The sequence below is a fragment of the Ctenocephalides felis genome, unplaced genomic scaffold (assembly GCF_003426905.1).
Source record: "Ctenocephalides felis isolate EL2017-DRISC unplaced genomic scaffold, ASM342690v1 CF-g0.4_SCAFFOLD_01886, whole genome shotgun sequence".
Classification (NCBI taxonomy): Eukaryota; Metazoa; Arthropoda; class Insecta; order Siphonaptera; family Pulicidae; genus Ctenocephalides; species Ctenocephalides felis.
The window spans coordinates 36,988,970-37,016,794 of NW_020538040.1; the positions used below are offsets into that span (position 1 = coordinate 36,988,970).

At 29.5% G+C, this 27,825-nt stretch overlaps 1 protein-coding gene across 4 annotated transcripts; it reads right to left on the bottom strand.

The window, feature by feature from the left end:
* Positions 1-871: 871 nt before the first annotated feature.
* Positions 872-27,814, bottom strand: LOC113377138 (aldehyde dehydrogenase, dimeric NADP-preferring). 4 transcript variants are annotated; one of them, XM_026617348.1, is made up of 11 exons: positions 27,728-27,814; positions 14,613-14,661; positions 14,314-14,553; positions 13,493-13,714; positions 11,004-11,167; positions 10,714-10,944; positions 10,443-10,643; positions 8,184-8,299; positions 7,910-8,045; positions 7,570-7,720; positions 872-938 (listed from the first exon to the last, which is right to left on the bottom strand). In XM_026617348.1, the coding sequence occupies exons 2-11, from the start codon at positions 14,625-14,627 to the stop codon at positions 918-920; spliced, it is 1,497 nt and encodes a 498-aa protein (XP_026473133.1). In that variant the 5' UTR covers positions 14,628-14,661; positions 27,728-27,814; the 3' UTR covers positions 872-917. The 4 variants fall into 4 exon arrangements, 3 of the variants coding, with proteins under 3 accessions (XP_026473133.1, XP_026473131.1, XP_026473132.1); XM_026617346.1 differs by lacking the exon at positions 872-938 and adding an exon at positions 6,476-6,564; XM_026617347.1 differs by lacking the exons at positions 872-938; positions 8,184-8,299 and adding exons at positions 6,476-6,564; positions 9,993-10,108.
* Between the last annotated feature and the right edge of the window lie 11 nt (positions 27,815-27,825).

Consider the following 27,825-nt stretch of genomic DNA (forward strand, 5'->3'; position numbering starts at 1 on the left):
CCTGGAGCTTAGTTACCGCCGTATCTACCGTATCAATTATACGAGACCTCCTCGTTACCCCCACGTGATAAGTAAAAATTAATAGATACTCCCCAACTTTTCCATGTAGAAACTTCAGTAGAAAGAAAGTGTTTCTTTCACTGATGGTTCTTAATAATGATTCAATATTGATAAAATTGTATCAATTTATCTATTATATTACTCCAAATAAAAAACCGACCAAGTAACAAAAAATATGACACAAATCTATCTTGAAATCAAATTTCAAATACAAACATTTTTGATAACTGAAAATAAAAAAAAATCATTAGTAAAAAGTCCCACATATTAATTTTATATTTTATTTTATAAAACAAAATTAAAATATATGAATCATTAAATTCTATTCAATAAATCTGTATTTAGGGCTTTAAACTCTAATTAATTTAATTATATAACAAACTATACAAAGTTTGACCCAGAGCAATTCAACTTATTCATATGCAGTTAATGCCCTTTTGGTAAAATTCTGTAAAATATCGCATATAAGATAGTATGCTATAATATTTTATGCATTTGCGTGAGCAGCTATGTAAATATGTATTGTTTTATATAATAATATCAGTTTTATTTTCATTATTTACCAACACACAATATTAACAACAAAGAAGTATACTCATTCAAACTGTTCGAATATTATTAGTAATGTGCAGGCGATGTTTGACTCAATTGTTATGTGATCATAAAAAAAAACATCGAACGAGAAGAGACGCTTATCACGTGTACATATTATATATATATACATATATATATATATATATATATATATATATATATATATATAATTTATCTAGAATATTATCCAACATTATACGCAATCACCACATAAAAAATAATAGACGTAGAGATATCACGGAGCTCGTTCTTGCGAAAATTCTTCATTCTTCCGAACTAGTAGCCTGAAATTGAAAACATAAATTAAAACATATTTTTTATAATTTTTTAAAATTCACAAGTAATAGAGGTGCTAGACTAGACGTTGGTGTCATCGAAATTAATGTTGGCGAGCCTCCCACCCTTTTTTGGTCAAGAAAATATTAAATAACATAAACCGAATTATAGTAAAGTAGATTTATTGCTAATCAAATTATGATCAAAATTACACAAATTTTGAATTAAAAGCTTAGTGATGCACCCTGAAGCGCGAGGCCGTCGGCGATTAAAGACGTCGTTGATGACTAATGGCCATTGAGTTTACGAAGTAAAATGGGATATTCGAGACATAAATAGATGCAGTTCATTTTTAAATAAATAAAATTTAGAACAATAATTAAAATTTATAGTAGATCATCCAATCGACTACGAGTGTAAATATACTACAATGAGTTTGAATCTACTGCAACGAGTTTAAATCTACCACAACGAGTTTTAATCTGCTACGAGTTCAAATTTCTACAATGAACGAAAATCTACTATAATGAGTTTAAATCTATTACAACGAGTTTCAATTTACTACGAATTTAAAATTACTACAATGAACGTTAATCTACTATAATAAGTATAAATCTACTCCAACGAGTGTAAGACAAACTCATTATAGTAGAATTCACAATCATTGGAGCAGATTTACACTCATATACGCACGAACTCACAATTCTTGAAGATTTATACTCATAGTATAGTAGATTTACGCTTATTCTAGTAGATTCACTCTCATATACACAAAAATTTACAATCCTTGGAGAAGCCTTATACTTATAGTGATTTTACGCTCATTGTAGTAGTTTTACATTGTATATGCGTGGATTCACAATCCTTGGAATACATTTATGTTCTTTATAGCAGATTTACGCTCATTGTAGTCGATTCACTCTCACATATACGAGTATTTACAATTCTTGGAGAATATTTATATTCATTATAGTGCGCGAATTCACAATCCTTGGAGTAGATTTACGCTCTTGGAGTACATTTATGCTCTTTATAGCAGATAGCTCATTGCAGTAGATTTACACTATATATGCGCGAATTTTCAATCCTGGAATAGATTTATGCTCATAGTATAGTAGATTTACGCTCATTGCAGTAGATTCACTCTCACATATACGAATATTTACAATTCTTGGAGAAGATTTATATTCATTATAGTAATTTTACGCTCATTGTAGTAGATTCACACTATACAGGGTGGCTGATATGTATTGCAACCAATTTCAGACCGCTATAATTTCTAAACCGCTCATCAGACAGATGACAGATTTATTCCAGTGATTGTTCATTTAATTGTTTACAAGCGTACAAAAGCATTTTGATCTATTGCATTCAGAAAAAAAGTTATTCGTGATGGAAGTCAAGCGTGATAGTGCGATTGCTTCATACTTGGCTGGAAAACCTTAAATGGCTATATTTAGAGCCCTCCAGCATTTAAATGTGAACAAATATTTTGTTTCTCGTACCATATCTCGTAACCGTGATACACTCAATGTTGCACCGCGTCCAAAAAGTAGACGAAAAAAAACACTAACAACCCCAGAAATGATCCAAAAAGTATAGGCAAAAATCGAGCGAAATTCGTGTCGCAGTGGTAAAAAAACGGCCCGTGAGCTGAACATATCGCAAAAACGGATGCAACACAAATTGAAAAATGAGCTTGGACTAAAGCCATTAAAGTTCCAAAAAGTGCAAGAGCTCATCGATGCACAAAACAAAGTTAGACGGGAAGGAGCCAAGGGGTTGCTTTGCTTGCACGAAAGTGGCTAGTTACCGAATTTGGTTTGCTCAGATGGGAAGTCCTTCCAAATCGAGCAGTTTGTGAACAAACAAAATGATAGGGTTTACTTGCCAAAAGGGTCAGCTAAAAATTTACATCTTTGATTGGCCACCAGAACTCAAGCGCCGCTGACGGTACTGGTGTGAACCATCGTAACGGCCGATGATGACATTCCGCTCTTATTCATCGACCGTGGGATCAAAATAATTGCCGAAATTATCGGGAAAATGTCTTAAAGGTAGTATTGAAGTCCTGGATAGACAAAAATTTCGGTCGCAGACCATGGACATTCTAACAGGACTCAGCACCATCAAACTCAGTACGCGTCTACCAAAAATGGCCTGTAAAAGAGTTTTTTCGCTTCATTTCCATCGCACAATAACCACCAAAATCTCTGGATCTAAATTCGCTGGACTTTTGTGTCTTGGAAATTTTGAAGAGTAAGGTTCACACTAAAAAATACCAAAGTGTCAATCATCCTAAGCAGGCGCCTCGCCAGGAATGGGCCAAAATACCACAGAGCCACTTTCGTGCAGCGTGTCATGGTTTTTCTGCCGTTTGAAGGCCATAATTCGTGCCAAAGGTGGCCAATTAGAACAAATATAAACTGATTCTAAAATTTAACGTTATTTCCGACATTTTTGCTTTTGAACAATGAAATTTAAAATGAAAATGACAAAGTTATAGCGCTTTACTTTGTTGCATTACATATCAGCCACCCTGTATATACGTGAATTCACAATCCTTGGAGTAGATTTACACTTATATAAGCGTGGATAGAATTCTTACAATTAGAGTAATTTTACACTCATTGTAGTAGATTCGATGATCTACTCATCCAAGTGTAAATTTATTCCCATGATTGGAAATCTGCAACAAAGAGTGTAAAATTACTACAATGAGCAAAAATTTATGAAAATGTGTGAACATCTGCAACAAATGAGTATAATTCTGTTTCATTATTATTTCTTCTCATTAACTGTTGTAGATATATAACAAACAAGTGAATGAGTGTAAATCAGTGGCGAAGCTATCGCCGTATCTATCACATCAATTATACGGGGTTCCTGGCCACCTTACCCCCAACGGGTGTGAGATAAATTAACAAAAATGTCCAATAACGTATAATAAGGATAAAAAAGCAATTTTTTCCCAGCAGGGCAATTGCGTTCAAAAGAAATTTTTGAAAAATTAATGTCATCACCAGCTATAAATAATTTAATAAATAAGTTTGCCGAAAAAAGATTCTATATTTAATTCAAATAGTTTATAAAATTTTGGAAAAAGTGAAAAATAGATAATTATGAACAATAAATATTTCTTTAATATTTATGCTTTTTTTTAATTTGTGAGAAATTGTTACGCTTCCTTATTGCACCCAAACAAAGTTTTATACGGAGGCCCAGCAAAAACACATTACGCTTCCGCTTCTGGTATGCATGTGATAAACTGAAATGTTGCCGACTTGAATAATTCGAGTAAAAATGTTGATAAAAGATTGTTATATATTATGAAATACAACAAATAAAATTTCCATATTATTAATTTGGAATCCGCAAAAAAGTGAAATTTATGATTTTAAAGAATACTATTAGGTGTACAACTTTGCTTCCGCCGTTTCCGATATGTGGCTCTACCGGCTGAGGCTGATTGAACTACATAGATGATAATGTCTTTAAAGTGAGTGTGGACAATGCCTAACGAATTGTCATCTCCGTTTCAGTGACAGTTGTTCTTGTTTTCGTATTATTCACGCTGGAAAATGCCCGTTTTTGTCCCAATTCTCGCCATTTGCGGGAAGTTTTACTTTTCTGTTACAATTCGAAAAAAATGCAGCTGAAGCGCATCGAATGCTCTCAGAAACTTACGGTGATGCTGCTCTGAGTGAAATAACGTGTCGGGAGTGGTCTCGTTTTAAAAATTGTGATTTCGATCCCGAAGACAAACATGGTGGTGGAAGAGAAAAAACCTTCAAAGATGAACAATTCGCTCTGAAAACCGGGTGAAACCATCACAGGAGATCGCTACCAAACGCAACTGATGCGCCTTAGTCGCGAGCTAAAAGAAAAGCGGGCACAATATCAAGAGCGACATGACAAAGTCATCCTCCATCCCGGCAATGCTCGGCCTCACGTCGCAAAAGTGGTCAAAAAGTACCTGGAAACGCTGAAATGGGAAGTCTTGCCCCACCCGCTGTATTCCCCAGATGTCGCCCCTTCTGACTTCCACCTAATCCGTTCGATGGCACACGGCCTGGCAGATCAACATCTTCAATCCTTCGAAGAATTGGAAAAATGGATTGCTTCATGGATAGCGTCAAAAGAGGACCCCTTTTTCCGAGCCGGGATCCGAAAATTGCCGGAAAGATAGGAGAAAGTTGTCGCTAGCGAAGGACAATACTTTGAATAATACATCTGTAAGCACTTTTTCGCAATAAAGCTTTTAATTTTGGAAAAAAAAAAACGGCGGAAGCAAAGTTGTACACCTAATAATTTGCATTTGTATTTGTAACAAAGATTTTGGTTTCGCACGTAATTTCCAAATCTTCAAGTTCCGTACCATATTGAAAATTTCACGTTTTTTCATCAAACGGTTTTACCATTATGCAATGCTTTTCAAATTTGATATTCATGATTGCTGTAAAATTATTTCATTAAAAAAAAATCGTTAAAGTTTTGTTATATACTCAAAAAGTCAACAAAGTTATGTTGAAATATATAAAAACACTAAAAAAATTTCAAGAATTGTATATACTTGACTTTATAAATTAAAAATATCGATTTATTTGTATAATTTTTGAAAATATTTAAAAAAGACAAAATTTCATGAAGTTTGTTGTATGTAATGGCGGCTTTGGCTTCATCTGGACAACTCATGCATTGAATGTTGAGCGGCAATTCTTGATAAAATTCGAGAATTTAAGAAATTATTGCTATATATACGCATTGGTACAATTACGCATCTATACAAACCCCATGAAAATTTACTGACGTTCTTACCAGCACTAAAAAGACAAGAGCGGAGAAGTACCAAAATAAAGTGAGGCACGAGTTGTAGATAATTCAAATATCCTTAAAGTAGTTCTACACTTCAAGGAAGTATGTCAAATTAGACTCTTTTCATACAATCACAGTTGAAAGTTTGAATAGACTTATACGAAAGTAATTATACTTGCTATATTATCGGCTTCATTTACCTTAGCATATGAAAAGATAAGTATACTTTAGTCTGAAATTACTAAAAAAAATTATTTTCATTATAATATTGACACAATGTATAAACATACAATGATAAACTGACATCTGGCATAATATATTCACGTCATTTCAAGATCAATTATGAATGCAATGTTTCATTTAAGGAAAGGTATAAAGGTACTGAAAACCAGATGATTCAAGATGACAATTTTTACAATGTTTGGAAGTGCAAATTTAACTTTCAAAATAAGAGAATCGATCTATTATGTTGATAATTTTTTTATGGTGTTATATTAAATCTCTTCACCTTAAGAAACTGTTAAAAACTAAATCCAAAAATATACATTTATATTTCGAAGAATTTATATTGAAAGCATATTAAATAAGATTATTACATGATTAAGCAGAAAAAACAAATACGTTTTTAACTATTCAAAAATCATAGAAAAATAGAAGGCTTAAAAATAGTTTGATAGATAATTTATTAAATTTGATAATACTAAAAAAATATAATCACAAAAATATGATACTTGGGAACTGAAGAATACTTTACTATGTATTGATATTTTTCATTGATGGTATCCATACATCAATAATCGGCATCCATGTAGCAGTAATCTGAAAAATCAATGATAGATTTTGAATTAAGTATATGTTTTGCAGTGATAATCATATATACACTTATACATGGTCTGGAGAAAAATTGATAAAACTTGATCGTCCGATTTAGCATTTTGCTAAACCATAATTGAGTGCCATTGGTACTAATATACGCATTGTTGTATGCAACCATGCATACAACAATGATATTAAACAATTTTAACTAATTAACAAATTATATATATATATATATAGCAAAATATAAATTAAAAAATTAATTTTTTAATAATATATATAATCAAAATTTTAGTACACCACTCTTAAAGAAAAAAAAGTTTAATACACATTGCAATTTTGAAATACCCCATTCAAAAAATTTCAAATTTATCAAAATATTGAAACACAGAACCAGTTATAAGTTTTTAAAATAGTCGTTTTGTTTTGAGGGCAGAGTTTGGCAAGTATGACAAATGATATATGAAACCAACAACAGAAATAAAAATGTAGAAAATAACACATTTCTTACATAATTATTCTTTAAATTACCATTATCCTGACATTCTAAATATAATTGAATTTGAACGTATTATTTTGTAGGCCTCTTAATAAATAAACAGATTAATCAATTACTCTGACGGGTACCTTTACTCGAACGATTATAAAACCTCTGCAATGCGCATCGACGGCATTATTATTAGTGCAATCGTCGACTGGACTTTTGGGTTGTGATCAGCGAAAACAACTTGTAAATTATTATTAAATGAAAAAAATATCAATAAACAAGAAGTGTGTTGTCAATGCCCTAGATACAAACTCGAAATATCCAAGGATAATCAGTCGTCCACACACCAACCAAATACAATTCAATATTTGCAATTATTGATCATGTATGGAAGATTTATTAAAAGACTCACATTGATGTTCATTAGTGTTCAATAATATGAGAACTTTTAGAATAAATGTTCAAATAACATAGAAATATCGCATCATTAATTGTCACGTAATAAATAATTATGTATTTACCTTCGCAAGAGCGCGAAAAGCATAAACTGATCCTAAGCCCAATATAAACATAAGCACGTGCGGTAAATATGTAAGAGATAAGCTTCGTCTTTTACGCATCAGCGCTGCAACAAAACTTGTCTTCTTATCGGAGTACGGGGGATAACGGCCACTGAAAATTTAAACAATGTAATGATGAGCTAGGAATATAATTAAGATTTTATAGTCACACTGGTAAAAAAAGTTCTTCACTCAAAAAAATTACTAAAAATAAATTTTTAAGTGTTTAGTTTTTTAAGTTGATTTAATTAGGTTTCATGTAATTATATAACATTTTTATATCTATAATAGATGTACTTACGATGCTAAAGATTCTGCTATTTTATTATAATCTTTAACTAAACAGCTCTTCATGTGCACGAATGTGTTAAAACTGTGTTCCCCATGGTATGCTCCCATACCACTTTGACCAACACCGCCAAAAGGTAAAGTTTCAACTATAATACAAATTATTTTTAGCATACAAAATATAAATGATAGAAACAATTAAATTAATCTTTCTTTTTATACGCGTTGAATTCACAATAATTGACATATTAAGCAAGACGATAAAGATTATATTAAAAAAATCCCACCTCCTAAATGCATTATAGTTTCGTTAACACATGCTCCTCCACTGGACGTGTTATTGAGAATCAAATTAGTATCAGCCTTGTTATCACTAAATATGTAGAGCGCCAAAGGTTTCTCCCTAAGACCAAAGCAAGTTATAAAATAAAATAGAAAAACAAAATATGATATTTACTGCATGGCAGAGATAGATAACCATATTTTGTATTAATATTACATAGTCAAAAAAAAAAATCCAATATACATTTAAATCATTTCGAAGTGTGTGTAAACTCAGTTGTGTTAAGTTACTTAAAAAAAAATTCTAAATCAATATATAAATTCTTACCAGAATAAAAAAATTTTTTCTTCTAAAATTATTATTATGAACTTAAACTGAAAATACTGAAATTTTTAATCAAAATAACAAGTAATTTTGGTTCTGAAAATCATATGATTTTCAATATCACTGCAAAAACGCAAGAGTTCAATTCGCTTTCTTGGTGTTAATTTAAATGGAAGCGAAATCCTTGTATATCATTTTATAAGATATGTCAATAGTTTTAATATGTTAACTTTCCAACTTTTTCGCAATTACAAAAACTTTAAGATGATAGTTAATGTCAAACAACTATATGAATTGATTATCCTAAAATTTGCAAAGACATATTTTGAATGTATTTTTGAATTTGTTTTTTTGTTAAAACTATGAAAATAATATAATTTAAGAAGATTTTTATTTATTAATCACAAGTCCATAAAAAAGGAGCCTTCATGTCCCTTGCATGTCAGAAATTCTAAAAGTTTTAAAAAGCTCAGCAGAAAACAGTTTGCGCTAGATAAATACCTATATTTGGAATTTGTTACTATAATATAGTACTAAGTAACATCATTTGAAAGTAATCCTAATTAATTGTTTTAGTAACATATCGAAACCAATAATTACAATGAGGGCAAAATAATGTTTAAATGTTTTGATCAAAACTTTTCCAAAATATTCACAAAATAGTCCAAACTTAAAATAATTTCACATAGAATGTTGAATGAATGTTTAAATCATACTAAGACAAATAGTTTGTTATTGTTATTTTTGGATAAGTTTTGTATAGATAATAAAACAATGTGTTAGATTAAAATATGTCAAATATGTAGTCAAATACGAATTGGTAACTAACTCAAATTCATATCTGATGAATATTAAAAACACATGCAAATGCAAATCATTTATCAATAAATTATATATAAACCCCACACCTATCCAAATATACTTTAAACTAGAACAATTTGAAACATGACACAAATAACTAATCAATCTGTATCTCAACTGAAAATTTTTCGAAACTATTTCAAATAAGATCGGTTCCTCTATTTAAGAAACATGGAACACTATCTGCTGATATTGAACAAACACTCAACCAATCATCACACTAACAATAATATTAACAAAACATACAATTAAGATGAAACAAAAAGCCTGTGATTGTTTCTCAGAAATAAAATCGTAATTTCAAGCCTAAGTTGTAACACATACTTTTTACTTGATTTCTATATTAAAAAATTATCTGAACAACACTTAAACTTCAATAAATTTATAAAATCATCAGCATATATATGCTAACTGTATAATGAAAGTGTTTGTTAATTCACTATGATTTTCAAGATAAATACTTTTAAGTATTTTTGTATAACAATACTACTTGCCATTTAAAAAAATTAATGCCCGCAACCCACCATTAGTTGAAAAATACTTGCTAATTTTGATAAAAAAATATCACAGAAAGAATTATTTTTATAAAACCGCAACCACATATTTTTAACCTGCACCCTTTTCTCACCAGCATAATGCATAATCGTATCATTAACACAGACGCCTCCTGACCTCGTACTGGAAACAAATAATTGCCGCACATCTTTTTGAGCCGTAAACAAATACATTACAAGTGGCGATGAACTGGATGAAATGAAATTTAAAATAAATGAATTGATAAAATGAAAATAAAAATAATTAAAAAATAAAATAAAATTTTGAAAATACACATATCATTGAAATAAAAATTCATCTTAGATATTGTTACAGCCATGGTAATCTTTCAAGTTAAAAATATTTTTTAAAATCGTTTGTTCAAAATGTGTGAAAATGTATAAATAAAAAATAACAATATGCTTATATTATAAGTGCTGAATGGATATGTCTCTTAAACAGCGTGTTTAAACAGAACACTTATTGCAGATGATATTATTGAAAAAAAAAAATATATTTTATATGGAATTTAGAAACAACATACCGATCATTTATAAATTTTATAGCATCATACGCATTCTCTACATTTATGATTGGCAAAATTGGCCCAAATATTTCTTCTTGCATTATAGGATCAGTCGGTTTCACATTCACAAGAATAGTAGGTTGAATATACTTTTGACTGGGATCTGTATTACCTCCAATTGCAATTTTACCATTGTTTTGCAAGAAATCACTTAAGCGCCTAAAAAAATTAATAATAATTTAAATTCTCATTTAGTTAAAATAATATGACAAAAAAAAATAATACTCACTGGAAATGTCTATCAGTAATAATTCGGCATAAATCTGGACTTGCACTAACATCATCTCCATACCATTCTTTGAAAACTTGTTTGGCACAATTTAAAAACCGTTCTTCTACTTCTTTAGAGCATAGTAAATAATCTGGTGCGATACATGTCTGTCCGGCATTGATACATTTACCCCACAAAATTCTTCTTGTTGCAATTTCAATATCGGCTGTATTATCCAAATATACAGGACTGAAATAACAATAATTTGCTATGTTTCTTCAAAATATTTATACGGAAAAAAATCATACCTCTTTCCACCCAGTTCTAAAGTCACTGGAGTTAAATATTTATTTGCAGCAGCATGAACAATTCGTCCAACACTTGTAGATCCAGTGAAAAATATATAATCAAATCTTTGTTTTAATAACTCTGTAGTTTCTGGCACACCTCCAAGGACTACTTGATAGCAATCCTATAAAATTTTAAATTAATTATTTACCGTCGTTTCGGAATTAAATACATTGCATCTTCATGTTTTTCATAATATGTACAAAATTTATTAGAAACTAAGATATTTGTAATATGCATGGTGAATAAAAAAAAAGTATAATTTTGAAATTAGCAATTTAAGAAACAATACAATAAAAATACATTGAAAATGATAGAAAAACACATCATTACTTTAGCATCATAATAATGTATCTGCTAATGGAAAGGTTTCAAAGCAAGCACAATGAGATAATCTCATTTTAGACCAGTGATTCCCAAAGTGGGCGCCAGCGCCCCCTTGGGGGCGCTGCGGCGATTCTGGGGGGCGGTGATGGGCTTTGGTGTATTTAGGGGGCGATGCTTAGTTGTAAGGGGCGTTTAAAGCATAAAACTAAAAAAATATTATGATATTAATATTATATATAAATAAATGATTAAAATTAACACTGAATTATATAAAGATAATATTTTAGTTGAAGTTATTCAAACATATCTGAATAGGTGTATTAGTAAGTAAATCAGTTTTAAAACTATGCACCGCCAATTCTTGTTTCGCAAAAGGTTTAATGAAAAGAATGGTTCATATGTTTCTTTGTATGACGATAATTTGTGTAAACAACAATCCCTTACAAATTTTGTAAGGGATTCTTTGATTTTTTGTAAGAGAATCTGTAAGATTGGCGGATATATGATCATTATTTGTCGTGCTATTAATTATATTTCTTTGATATCTACCCGTAACTGTCCACCCGAATGTCGGTTTTTGTAAAACAGATTTATCGGGGCCTAGTATAATTCTTTCGTTACATAAAATTTCAAAAAACGTATCAGCACCTATCAACATATCTACTTCGCGCGGAATAATTAAGTGTGAATCTAAAAGTTTTAATACATTAGGAAGATTTAGTTCAGCAATTTGGATTTGCTGCGCGGGTAGTAGACTCGATATTTTCGTAAGCACAAAGGCATTTATATTTTTTTATTTTTTGCAAATGTACCATCTTCATTAAATATTTCTAAATTTGTAAAATTATTCGATTTCGTTGAAATTCCAACAACACCGTGGAGCTTAAGGCTTCTGGATTGAGATTTAACGCGTAATTTTTGGAATAGCGATTTTGATATGGTATTAATTTCTGAGTCTAAATCCACTATTGCTTGAATTTTAACGCGACTTTCTTTATTACTTTTTGCAAACAAGTTTACCGTAGGTACAAGCGCATCCCCCGTCATTCCTTTTCCCTCACATTAAAATTATAATCGAAATACCTCGATTGGCTTCTAAATTTTAAGCAAACATCGTTGAAAGTTCTAATTTTGACAAACGCCATAAAAACGATACTAATTTTTGCAAACTTTGACGAATTTTCAAATTTAACGACTTGTCGTAGGACCCGTGTCATAGACACAGGTCTATAAGACTGTGGTAGACTGTCAAAGAAAACATAAAAATTGTCTAAAAAATTACTACTACTTATTAATTACTACTACTTATATTAATAAAAACACTTTATTACAAGAAAACGGCCCGGCCGATCATTACCAAAAACTAATCAGGTCGATTCCCAACCAATTATCTTTCAAACGGGTTTTGAATTTTCAAAATGGATTCAGAATTGCGGGCTAAAACGTGGACAAAATTTTTTTCACTTTTCTGCTATTTATAAAGAAGCGGCTTGGCCGATCGTCGCACAAAACTGACAAACAATAGTCCTCATCGAGATACATCGAATGGCTATTAGATTTTTGAAATCGGTCCAGTCGTTTTTGGCACGTCGATTTACGGCAAAAAATCTGTTCACGCACACACAACTACACACACATACTTTTTCCAAATGTTGGTCTCATTCGATTCAGAATGGCTTGAAACGTCGAGAAAACATAAAATTAGCGAGTCGGATTTTTTGATGAAAACAAACTTCTCTTTCGGAAAGTTTGTAAGGGGGGCGCTGAGTAACATTTTTTCTGAAAAGGGGGCGGTAGGTGAAATAAGTTTGGGAATCACTGTTTTAGACCTTATATTCACTAGATTTAGCACACTGTGCCATTTTTCTGTTCTCAAAAATATGAAATCCTAAAACATTAATAACGCAAGGATAGATAGAAATAATGCATTGATAGCTAGGTGAGATAAACACAATACCAACTAGTGCTTAGAAAAAAGGTTATGAAGTCAGAAAAGTTGTCATAAGAGTATCATATCAAACTTAATTACAAAGCATGCATTTTTACTGCTCAGAGTTTCTTGAGACTATTGCAACCATTGGCTACTCAACCTTCACAATAAATTATCTAAAAAAATTCTTACGTTATCCAAATATTTAGGAATCATATCAGCTATAAACTTTGCTGTAGCAGGAGCAATTTCACTTGGTTTTATTATAACACAATTTCCAGCAGCAATGGCAGCAGCAACAGGTACCAACGTCAATTGCAGTGGATAGTTCCATGCTCCAATAACTAAAGCAACGCCATATGGATCTTTATAGATGTATACTCCATCCAAAGCATTAATTAACCCTTTTTCTGGCTATTGAATTTGAAATAAAATATATAAATAATAATATATATATATATATATATATATATATATATATATATATATATATATTTCACATTTTATTAACACATTTTGAAAAAGCCATACTTCAAGAACCACATTGAATTTAATGACGTGCACTGTTTGATAACTGAATTTGGGACAACCTTAAATACAACATTAAGAATTCATAATATAATAATAACAGTAAATACTATACATACTATATACGTACAGATCTTATATGTTTAATTTTGGAATGTGTTTGAAACATATGTCAAAAATTTTAATTTATCCAACAAAGACAACTTATATGGTATTATAAATAAGGATATCATAATTACCATCTTAATCTAGATAATAAAATAATGCGACAAATAGAAATTGTTATTAAAAATTATGAACTCAGCAAACTTAAACAATGATGATCAATCCCAAGTTCTTTAAAAATTAAGAGAAAGTCAATAAATTCAATCAATATGGCTATCCCTATCGTGTATTTAATAATACATAATATTTGTGTCATACAAAAAAAAAGATCTCAAGCTGCAGTTACGCTAAACATGCAATTTAAAAATGCTTGTAAAAACCTTTATAGGCTGTATCCAATCCTCCAAATTATATATTGTGTTCTTCAAGTCATTTTTTAGATACTCCACTTCTAAAATTGTTGATTCCTGTTTGTGTTTTCTTAAATCTTTTGCTAATGCATCAAACATTTCGTTAGTGTTTTCTTCATACAATTTGAGCAATTGTTTAAGTTGGTTCATTCGAAATTTTAGAGGTCTAGTTTTACCACTATTAAAAGCTGCGCGAGCATTTTCTATTATCTACAAAAAATATAATTTAATTAATAATATGCAATATATTATAACATGTGGATACATACATCTTCATACACCATGGCTGCAGTTTTATCAACAATCGTTTTGTAAAATCTGTAAAATAAATATAACCATCAACTTTCACAAATTAAACAATAGATAACTCTAAGATAACGTTAAAATAAAAAAAACATTTGTGCAATGTGACACAATTTTAAGATATCAAATGAGGTTCTATATAAAAAAACACCGCGAATTTGACATGTTATTGACCTGGTGTGTACATTAATCGCAGGATGGCGCTCAGTTCAATTTTTATAAAAAATGGGCGCTACCAGGCGCTATCCTGGTATTTGACTTATTTATAAATTTATATTTAACTTCAATAGATATATATATATATATATATATATATATATATAACATGTATTAATTTATAATATCATATAAAAATATTTAGATTTAGATATTTTTTTCTCTTAAGCATTTACTAAATTTTGCAACGTTTGTTATTTACATTATTATACTATCGATTAGATAAGATTAGAGAGTGCAAATTCTAAAGACTGAAACGATTACGCGTAGACTTAATTTTATTTATTTTATCAGCTATTACAATGGTGTATAATCTGCACCTTGACTGTAACTATCCAAATATTATCCTATTACAAATCTTATCTTATCTTATTACAAATCCGACGAGAGTTACTTTGGAAAGTCTGAATTTCTAATATTTAGTTTTTTCGACGCTTCAAGTCATTCAGATTCGCGTGAGACCAAATTTGGAAAAGGTATGTCATTGTGTGTGTGAGATTTTTGACGTTTTCTCAAACACCCTGAACCGATTTCAACCCTTGACGATCGGCTGTTTTAGCCAAAAATACTGAACCAATTTTAAAATTCAAAATCTGTTCGAAAGCTTTCAGTTGGGAATCGTGCTGATTAATTTCTAAGAGATCGACTGGTATAAAGCCTTTTTCTATAATTAATTGTTTTTATGAAATTTTTCATGATAATGATGACCATGGTCTCAAAATGATTGTCAAAAGTTGTTCTTAACTTTCCGTAGGGCAATTAACTTTCCGTAGTGTAAGTTATAGTAATCGAAAAAGAATCGAAAATAAAAATGAAAAATAGATGAATGTGTGTGTGTGCGTGTGTGTGCGGATACAAATTTTCGTCGACGATTTCGGGAACACGGATCAACCGATTTCAATTATTCAAAAAAAAAAACATTCGATTGCTGTTAAGTATTGATAAGGAAAAGTGCTGATTAGTTTTTGGCATAGGCAGGTCTAGCCGTTTCAAAGATACGGGGTAAAAAGTGTCACAAACGGTAACTCAGTTTTTAAGAGAACGGAACGTCCGATTTTAATAATTTAAAAAACGTTTTACTTGTTTTGACAAGATGAAAAACTGATTAAATTTTCGGAAAGGCAAGTCTAGCTTTTTCGGAGATCTAGTAAAAAAAATTAATAAAAATGCCATTTGGCGGTCAAAAATGATCATTAGACATAGGCACATCAAATTATCAGATATTTTATGGAGATTTTAATAATACGTAAAAATTGTATTTACATTTACATAGGTTCCGTAACATCGTTTGTCCATTAGACGGCGACGCGGCGCTTACGATTGCTTTGAAAAAAATGTTCAGAATTTCCAAAATATTTCCAAATAAAAAAAACATTTTCTCCAAAAAATCTTTTTTTACCAAAAATGTAAATTTTTGTCAAAAATTTAAAGTTTCTCAAAAATCTAAATTTTTCAAAGTATTTTTTTTTTTCAAAAATGTTGATATTTTTTTAAAAAAATAATTTTTAGTACGGAAAGTTCCAGCAATTTAACTTAAGGCATAATGCTTTGCATCATTAGTTGGTGATTTTAATAAGAGTTTGCATGGCGATAGTTTCTGGTCTAATTGTAAGTGAATATACTAAAATATTAGAAGCCTACCACAAGTGGTTTAATTATAAAAATGAATTAAAAATTGAATTAACTGATTATAGAAAATAATCCGTGCATACATTAAGCTCGTGTTCATTTTTCATTATTGTGTAATATTTAAACCATTTGTCGAAAATAACCCATTTGTTTGGAAAATTTGTACAAAATTGAATAATTTACAATAGTCTCTCACATTGTAATACTCTACGCTCTACAGCGACTAGGTATACTTATAAATAATGACCTCAGTGACCCTCCCCCTGGATCCGTCATTGGGCGACGCATTCTTGTAAGAAGCGAGGTGGTATTCGCTTAAATTTTCTCAATATAGTACTCTACAAAATAGATTTCAACAATAATTTGGGTAATCGAAAAAAAATCTACGGGCCTTCGAATGACTCTAATTAAAATTTAATCGAGTTCCCGTACTTGCCACATGAAACTAAAAAACATTTTAACTTTTTCAAGCGCAATAATGTAGTCCACTAAAACTTCTCAATATTTATTATAGTTATGATAAAATCTGAGCTTGAAAAGAGGAGATGCATTCGCATATTTTCATCTAGTTAAATCATCTACTTGATATTTCTAATAATTTCAGGACAAATGACGAGGCAAAAAGTTTAAGCATAGATAAAAGAAGAGTATGAGTTGAAGATTGTTATATCGTTTTTTTCCAAAAGAGCATTCAGAAAAAAATGTTTAAATTTAAAGGATATATATATATATATATATATATATATATATCCAAAAATAAAAGTTAAAAAAAATAGCAATTGGCGGTCAAAACTGATCAAACGCATCAAAATGTCAGATATTTTATAGAGATTTTAAATACTAAGGTTTTAAAATATTTGTTTTCATTCCTACGGGCTCCGTATCAAATTTATAATGTTTAAAGTTGACTTATATAGTTCAAACAAATGTCTTCGACATTTTCGGCAGTTTGAATCAATCGACTTCACATTTTAGATACAAAATTTGAAAAAAAAACTGTTTTTTCAAAGAAGTCGATTTTTTCAACAATTTTATTACTTTCTAAAACATTCAAAACTCTAAAAAAAGTTGTTTTTTTTTTCAAAAGTTTCGAAATTATATTTTTTTCAGTTTTCAATTAATTTTGTAGCTCTTAATAATTTTAAACTACGGTACGGGAATTTCCTGCAATTTGCCTTAAGGCACAATGCCATGCACCACTAATCAAATTGTATCAGTAAATTATAATCCGAATTAAAAAATTAAATGTCTATTTGAAGACTATCAGTTGACGATTGTGTAAATTAATTTTTGGTGAAGGTCGGTCAAGTTCAAAAGTATTTCAATTCTTATTTATTAACTCAATTATTTTTAGAAATACAAATAATTTCATGCAATTTACCTAAAGTAAAAATGACAAAGATGTTAAATAAAGAGTTAAAATAAATTATTTGAGTTTATATTAAGTATTATTATTTAATGATATTTTGATTAACACTTATTTAAACATTCAAATTGTGTTTGTAAAATTTTCGATATATATTAAAATGGAAATCTAATTATAAAATGCTTAACTGAGACATTATTAATATTTTGTCGAAGCATTATTAAGTACTGTATATCTATATGTGTAATATTATGTGAATTGTTTTAATTTAGTTCGGTTCCCTTTTATCAAGCAATTTTAGGGTGCAATCTCAACATTCCAGATTCCAAATATACGTTGCGGTTAACCTGATATCAAGCAGGATTGATATCCATTTTCACTTGTAAATACATATACATCAAAAATACTAATTTTATGTCTGTAAAAATATAATCACAACTGCAAAAGACGAGTATTTCAAAAATTAAGAAAAATACGGTACGGTACCTTAAGTGCAGTTGTATTTATTAAGAAATGTTAAATACCATTTGAACAGGTAAGAAATTTATTTAAAATAGAGAGAAAATTATTTTAGCAATTAGATAGCAATTTGTAAATGATGTAAAATAATTTTAATTATATTATTGACTAAATGTGAAGGATAAGAATTGTTAGCGAGAATTGAAAGGAATCTAAATTTTCAATGCAGAAAGTCTTATAATTTAATAAAATGACTCTATTAATCAACGAAACAAGTAATTTTAACTAAACGAGAATGAAAAAAAATCTATCTGAAGAAGTTGGATTCTGATACCAATCATTGACTAATTTGGTGTCATTTCTTATTATTTCAACGCCTAAAAAACAAATGGAGAATCAACCTCAAGCTCGCAAATAAAATGCAAATGTTTATTAGAGGAATTTAAAGTGTCAATAATATAATTGTTATCCAAACACAAAAGAATGTCTTCAACATATCTACATTGTATGAACAATTGGACAGGAAGTTTAGTCACAACAAAATTTTGTAAAGTTTGTAAAGCTAAAAAAGACTAATACTGAACAGCGTTGAAACGCTAAGAATCTGAGAATAAAATTTACATTCATAAATGCGAATTGCTAAAAATGAATTTTAAAATGTTCGACAAAAGAACTAACTACAATGTTAAAAACAATTAGAACTTAATTACAATTAGTGGTGTATGGCATCGTGCCTTAAGGCAAATTGCTGGAACTTCCCGTACCGTAACGAAATGTTCGAGGAATATTAAATGTTTTCAAATAGATTATTATAAACAAATACTGTAACATTGTCTAATAGTTATAAGAATTATATAAACTGAATTGCAAAGTTGAAATTATTTATTTAAAGTATATAAGTGAGCTTTAGAACTTTAGCCAAATTAAAATAAAAATATGAAATATTTTCGATATACAAAAAAAAATTAAAAAAGAATTTTGAAATGAATTTTTTTTCCCAAAAGCAAATATTTTGTCAGAACAAGCAGAAAGTTTTTTGAATCATTCAAATCGGATGTTTAATTCTCTCAAAAACTGCAATTTTTTGCACAATTAACTCAGTATCTTCATAACTGCTGGGCCTGCCTTCGCCAAATTACAAAGAAACGGCTCGGCAGATCGTTGCACAAAACTGACAAACAATTGTCCTCATTGAGATACATCGAATGACTTTTAAATTTCTGAAATCGGTTCAGGCGTTTTTGAGCAAACTTCGATGAAAGGTCTAATTTTGACAAACGCCAAAAAACGATAGTAATTTTTGCAAACTTTGACGAATTTTTAAATCTAAACAAGTTGTCGTAGGGCCGTAATATTTTAGTATGATCTAGAAGACTCTGGTGTCCACCGCCAAAAAAATAAAAATAAAAATCGATTTCTGCGATTTACAAAGAAACGGCTCGGCCGATCGTCGCACAAAACTCAAAAACGCTAGTCCTTGTCCAAATACATCGAATGGCTTTTAAATTTTTGAAATCAGTCCCACCGTTTTTGAAAAAAACGTCGATTTACGGCAAAAAATCTGTTGACATACACGCACGCACATACAGACATACACACACACACATACTTTTTCCAAATTTGGTCTCATTCGATTCAGAATGGCTTGAAACGTCGAGAAAACATAAAATTAGTGAATCGGATTTTTCGGTGAAAACAAACTTCTCCTTCGGGAAGTTTGTAAGTACTTTTCGAATCGTAAAATTAATTTTTATTTAAGTTATTGTTAAGATAAAATGTTAATATATCTAAAAGCCAATTTGTAATGAACGTAACAATCTATAGTAATAACTATAAAATTTAAGAAAAAGATAGATGGTTTCTGTTTTGATATCTCAATTGGTAATTTAGGAATCTATCAACATCACTTGTCAGCATTTTAAAGTATAAAGTTATAAAGAATTAAAAAAATAAAACAATTATATGATAATATAAAAAAATATAACAATAATCTCAATTATTGTTAATTAATAGTAAAGTAATTTTAAACACAAGTTTATACTTGAAACCTCAAATGATGTAAACATATTATAAAGTACAGTCGCACTTCGACATACGAGTTTAATTCGTTCCGTCGAATCACTCGTGTCTCGAAGCACTTTTTTCCATATAAAAGCATTGAAATGCCGTTAATTCGTTCCAGCACTGTGGTTTTTGTTAGGTTTTTTGAATATTAAAAATAAATTTACTATATATTAATTTTATTTTTTTTCCTGCCTATTCATGATATTGTGGAAATGAGTTAGACATGTTTTTTGAACAACTCCCATACTCAAAATGTTAGAACTTTTTGAAGTGATTTTTATCCACAAACTTTTAGAGCCCAGGAAGCTGTTTATAAATTATTGTTAGGTCTAATCCTTTTGTTTAAACGCAGTACATATTTATGATGTTGCATCCTTGTCATCCTCATGTTTTATAATAATTTTACCCTTTATCCTTTTCTTTAGATCCGTAGTTATAAAACTACATAATATTTTGTAAATGTACAAATAGCAAAAAAAAAAAACACGAACTCAACGTATATAACTATACAATAACTATTAATGTATTCACAACATTTCAAACGTTAAAATATTCCTTCATATATTCACGTGGGTAAATCGTTACTACAAAAAAAATATTAATATATAATTAAATTTTTTAAATATAAAATAATTTACTATCATAAAGCATCCAAACTATTTATATAGTATGAAAATCATTGTCACAACCGACAAAATTATTAATATTTTCATTATGCCCTTAACATTTTTATAAAAAAAAACTCTTACTCGCTCAAAGCTCGTATCTCAAATTCTGCTCGTATGTCGAAGCAACAAAACGTTTTTTTGACGGCTCGTATCCCAAAAAACTCGTATATCGAGTCACTCGTAAGTCGAGGTACCACTGTAATACTATCATATCAAAGCTTTAGTCAGATCGTAAAATTTATTCGTTTATTAAGTCAAAACAAGAAATAATCCAAATAAATATAGGCTGAAATTCAGTAATGACATAGCATACGTCAATAAAAACAACATTAGCAAAAATATCGCTTAAGGATAAGTTTCTTTTTGTTCAGATAATTTTTAGTTCGCTTTTATGTACAACTAACTTTTAATATCATAAGACCTTCACATTCTACAAACCTGTAATATTAATGTGAAATATTAACTTTCTTGTGTGCTATGTAATCGGCTACTTTAGATAATGAATATTTAATTTTATAATGAGGTAAATCTTGTTAATGATATGCTATGAAAGTAGGGCTTTCGATAACAATTATATCTACTTAACTCAAGTATAGGTGTGTTATAATTGCGAAGTTTTAACTCTGTCACTAGCAGGTAAATCATTAATTCAACAACTACCTAACCACGAATAGAAGAATAATAGTATTTCTAAAATAACTACTTATCGAATACATATTTAGGGTGGTTCTTAATATGGTCACTTTCAAATTTTTTTGCTTTCAGTGGCTCATCAAATGCTTCTAAAATTATAATAGAAAACTCTGAAAGTTTTAGCTCTTTATGTTAACTTTAAAATAGTCCGCAGTCCAACCAAAGTTTCTTATGGTAATTAAATGGATAAAACTCTAAAAATCGCATTTGTTTTTTAGAGTTTTATAACTTAGCAATAAGTGAATCAAAATTTTGAGAATAACATTGTATTTGCTTATTTTGTTCATAAATAAAAAAATTATAAAAAATTATATATTATACAGAAAAATTATATATATATATATATATATATATATTAGGGCGGGTAGATTTTTATGGGTAAAAAAGTTGCATAGGCACATACGTTTTTCGTATACAAGGGATCAAAATAAGATACTTTGCCGAAGAAACCATATATTCTTATGTTCAGTGCACTGACCCAAAGATTGGGTCAAAGTTCGAAAAATCCTGTTTTGGCTCATTTAGAGCGCCCCGAAAGTATTCAAATGTATGAGCAACACCCACTAACTTTCCATCTATCAGCCGATCTATCCATATCCATGGTACACCGCCTGGGACTTCCCCTTCAAAGTCCACCATGCATATCGGCCTTTCGAAGTTAGTGGAGGGTAGATCATATATTTGGACGCGATTGAGGCACTATAAATGGCCAAAACGGATTTTTTCAAAATTCAATCCTTATCTTTGGGCCAATTTACGGGACATCAGAATTCATTTTAGAGATATGGTTTCTTCGACAAAGTATCTTATTTTGATCCCTAGTATCCGAAAATCATATGTGCCTATGCGACTTTTAAATTCATAATATATATATATATATATATATATATATATATATATATATACTAGCAAACCCGACGAACTCCGTTTCGCCACCAGATGGTTTCGTGAGAAAGATGAAGAAATTTTTTGTTTGTTTTATATTTGAAAAGGAAAAATTTGATTTTATTACACAACAGTAATGAATTTATTTCGATTACAAAAATGAAGTGTTTTTTAGTTGAACTTCTCTAAGTAAATGAAAGTAAATCCGCAAATTATCCGTTTCATTGAAGTGCTCTTTGGTAAACCACATTTTTTGTTTTTTAGTCTGACGTTAACACAAACAAAGCGGATGGTTTCCCAACTCGTGAACAGGCAACGTATAACTGCCCATGTGAAAAACAATGATTTTCTAAATAATCTATTTGAAATTTATACCGTAAACACTAAGCGATTGGCCTTGCAACTTGTTATTGCGAACGCAAGGCGAACTGGAAATTGCAATCGTTTGAAGTCAAACGGAAGACCAGTCGGAATCATTGGTATGTCACCAAATCGCCAGCAATTTTTGATTGAATGGTGAAATTCAGTGCGCGTACATCATTATTCTTTGCGACAAGAATTGCTCGTTGACTTAACCAAGCATAATTCTGATAATTCTCACTAATGTCATTACTCGAATTTTTAATTACGGTGCGTGAAGTTCCAGCAATTTGCATTAAGTCACGATGCCATGCACCACTAATTTTCCTTAGTGGATAGTTTAATTAGCTATAAACCTTGCGGAGCCCGAGACCTTCCCAACGAATGCAAAATTGTCGAAATCGGTTCGTGCGTTCAGGAAGGAAAACCCGACTTATTTTTATATATACGTCGATTTACGGTAAAAAATCTGTTAACATACACATACACACAGACATACTTTTTTCAAAATTGGTCTCATTCGGCTTGAAACGTCGAGAAAACATAAAATTAGCCAATCGATTTTTTTTTATGAAATTATAAATTTCTCCTTCGGGAACTTAACCCCTTAACTTAAAATGACGACCAGAGCCCGCGTGCGATTGCTAGGCCAAAAGTGAATATTACGGGCATAGCCCGCGTACGCGGCATGGCTCAGTAGGGTGAACGCAAGCATTGCAAAATATTTATTCATACGAAACTATAAAACACAAAATTATTTTTATTTTTGTGATAAACCGTACACTACAAGGGAAAATAGTCACAAACGCCGCGCCAGCTTGAACAACTTTGGGCCGACATTTTCAAATCTAAATCGTAAGTTAAGGGGTTAAAAAATCACGAGAAAAATACGTGAATAAAAAATAATAATGCAAAACGAATAATTTTTCATTAAAGGTACTAAATACTCACTCAGTGAGATGCAATGCATGTAACAAAAGTTTTGAAAGTTTGATAAACTGGTTTGTAGATTTTTTAATAAATGCTGAATGTAATAGAAATCGCAAAAGTAATCTTTCAGTTAGATTAAATATTTAGCTTGATAAAATAAATCCAATTCATTGCGTCATGATCTTGAGTGATCTTGCAGCAAAATAAAAATGCTTTTTTAGACAAATAACTACTGTACGGCTTGAATCGAACTAACGCGGAAGACATTTATAGCGGACTAATATTATGTATGCAAAACGGTGCAAAAAAGAAACTCGTATATTTTTTCCTGGAAATGAATGTAAACATTTAAAACCTCATTCATAGTAGCCAACGAGCAAAATAATGACGTCAATAAAATCAACAACATTATTAGAGATTTAATTCAAAAACAGTTAATTTTTACCGAAGCACAAGATGATCAATTATATACAAAATTCAATTTAGTTGAATAATTTGCAACTAAAAAACGAAATTTATGATATTGCGTAATAATAATCAACATGGATTGTAAGTTTCATTGTATGACCATGAAAAAATAACAAACAACGTAATCAAAGCCACCATCAACAATTATAAATTCCGTTCCTATATGTATGATACCGATTAATTTACCATTTAATTTAATCCAACTAATTACAAATGATAAATCGAAGGGCCAGTTTGTTAAAATATTTAGACATAAACCTAGAATGTTCATGGATCATTGTTCATTCGCCAGTTTGAAAGTTATCATTTCTTTACATACGAGCCGGAGAAAAAAATGGTGTACTCATTATATTGTATTGTACTTGAAGTATTTAACTCATTCAATAACTGGGTCGGCTAGTGAATTCAAATAATTTTCAAATATATAAAAAATGTATAAATAAAATATAAAATATACAACAAATGGTTTTTTATAATAAAGAAAGAGGATATCCGATATCCCCGAAACGTAGAAAATATTTGTAAATAAAAAAATAATTTTATGAGAATAAAGGCTTTTAGATCTCACGCATACACACATTTAAATGGACATCTATAAATAAATTATATATGATTTAATATTAATAAAAAAAGGTGATACAAAAAGTAGCGAAAGAAATAATGCACAAAAGTTATTTATAAATTGTATATAATTAATAAAATTTGAATTATTCATTATATTGTATAGTTATTTAAAAAAATCTTTTATTTAATGTTGCACTAGATACTAAATCACATATTAGGATGTAAAAATATTGAAGAAAGAGAAAACTAGAAAAATTAAAATAATCGTAAATACATGTTTATGTTTATGTTTGTTTACATAAAGCAGTTTTTTATATATTTTAGCTGATTCATGTAATAATTATGCATGTATGCACACGGTGATAAAAAATATTATAAAAAGATAAATATTATATCTACAAGTATATATATTTGAACATAAATAAATAAACAAACATATACCAAAAAAGCGTCAATGTAAATTATATAAATGTATAAACTAGTGGTGCAAAGCATCATGGAACTTTGCTGGAACTTCCCGTACCGTAATTTAAAATTTTTAAAAGCTCAGAAAAGAGAGAATTTTCGTGAAAGTTTTCGAAATATTTGAAAACATTTGAAAATATTTGAATATTGAAAAAATTGGAAAAAAAATGCTTGTTTAAAAAATCATGTTTTGATTTTTTTTTTACTTGAATAGTTTTGAAAAAATTGATATCTTTTTAAAGCTTAGAAATATTATGGAAACTTAGAAATCTTTTCAAGACATATTTTCCTTTTTTTGAAAAATTCCTAAAGGTTTGAGATAACCATTCATATCGGTTGACCAATTCTGTCAAAAATATCTTATTTCCGACCGCCAAATAGTATTTTTTAAACCTTTTTTCTAGATCTCCGAAACCGCTGGACCCGACTTTGCAAAAATTTAACGCCAATACAAGTCAAATGTTTTTTCAATCATTCAAATCGAATGTTTCGTTCTCTCAAAAACTTAATTACGATTTCCTGCACTGCACCATATCTCTGAAACGGCTGGACCAACTTTTGCAAAAACTAATCAGGACGTTTCTTTATCAATACGAATCGAATGCTTTCTGAATATTTCATGTCAAAAATTTATTTCGAATATTTCGATTTCTGGACGATTACTATAATTTACTCTACGAAAAGTTAAAAATGTTTTTTTTTGCATCGTTCTGAATTGATTCCAATAAATTTTATTGGAATCAATTCATAAGTTAGCTAGCGGAGTATGGCATCGTACCTTAAGACAAATTGCTGGAACTTCCCGTACCAAAAATTATTTTTTTTAAAAAAGATTATATTTGTTTTAAACTTCGAAAATATTAGATTTTTGAGAAATTTTTAATTTTTGAAAAAAAAAATACTTTTAAAAAAAACACTTTGGAAAAAATGTTTTTTTTATTTTGAAATATTTTGGAACTTTTTTTCAAAGACGCGGGTAAACGATGTTAACAAATCCATGGAAATGTAAACAAAATTGATACACATTATTAAAATCTCCATAAAATATCTGATAATTTGATGTGTGTATGTCTAATGATCATTTTTGACCTCAAAATGGCTTTTACTAGATCTCCGAAACCGCTAGGCCTGCCTTTCCAAAAATATAATCAGTTCTTCATCTGACGACGCTTCATTCTCTTAAAAACTAAGTTACTGTTTTTAGCACTTTTTGCCCCGTATCTTCGGAACGATTATACCTGCCTTCGCCAAAAACTAATCAGCACGTCTCCTTATTAATAGGAATCGAATGTTTTTTGAATAATTGAAATCGGTTGAACCGTGTTCCTGAAATCGTCGACGAAAATTTGTATTCGCACACACACACACGCACGCACACACACATACATCCAATTCTTTCTAAGGTATGCCAAAATATTTAGAAACCTTTGAAACGTAAAAATATATAAAAATTTTTATTATAGATTTTTTTGCAATTAACTATAACTTGCCCCACGGGAAGTTAATAATGATAATAGTTATTTTTTTATATCAATATTAGAAACAATAAAAAAAATAATAATAGACTCATAGAAAATATGTGACACAGCAAATATTTTATACTTGTTTTGTATTAGAGTTCAGTTGACGTGATTAAAGTCCAATTGCGGAATTATTAACTGCTTCGTATCAAATAAATTGTTAAGCGATTAAATTATTAAAGTCCAATTTAATTCGAGTATTAGCAAAAGAAATCTGGGATAACATTAAAAAAAATCGTTCAGCGCGTACGATTATATATATATATATATATATATATATATATATATATATATATATATAATAGGTTGTCAAATATCTCCCTTCCGCCTTTTTGTATTATAAACCAAGAGCAAAAAAGCGGAAGGGAGATATTTGACAACCTAATATATATATATATATATATATATATATATATATATATATATATATATATATATATATATATATATAAACTATCAAGATATATATAACTTTGTATAAAACTTTATAATTTTAAATACATATTTAATTTCTGATTAAATTTATTAATTCATTTGTGATGAGTTTTGATATAGTTATTTAAATACAAGATCAGTGCACAGATTAAAGAATCATCAAAAATGTTATAATTTTGTTTTCCGCGTCGACACGAAAAAGTTAATTTATATTGAAAAAAACTGACATATAAATAACATTAGTAAATAACAAAAACTGTTGTAGAATTTATTTCGTGAGAAACTACTGAAAATAAATAGTATTATATACAAACAATTAAAAAAAAATTGCAAAGTTTATAATATCAATGTCAACTCACATTTGAAATTGTTTTTATATTAAACAGGTTTGACGTCGGGCCGCTTCTTCTTTCACAGACACTAACAACGCTAACAACTGACTGACTGAATGACTGAG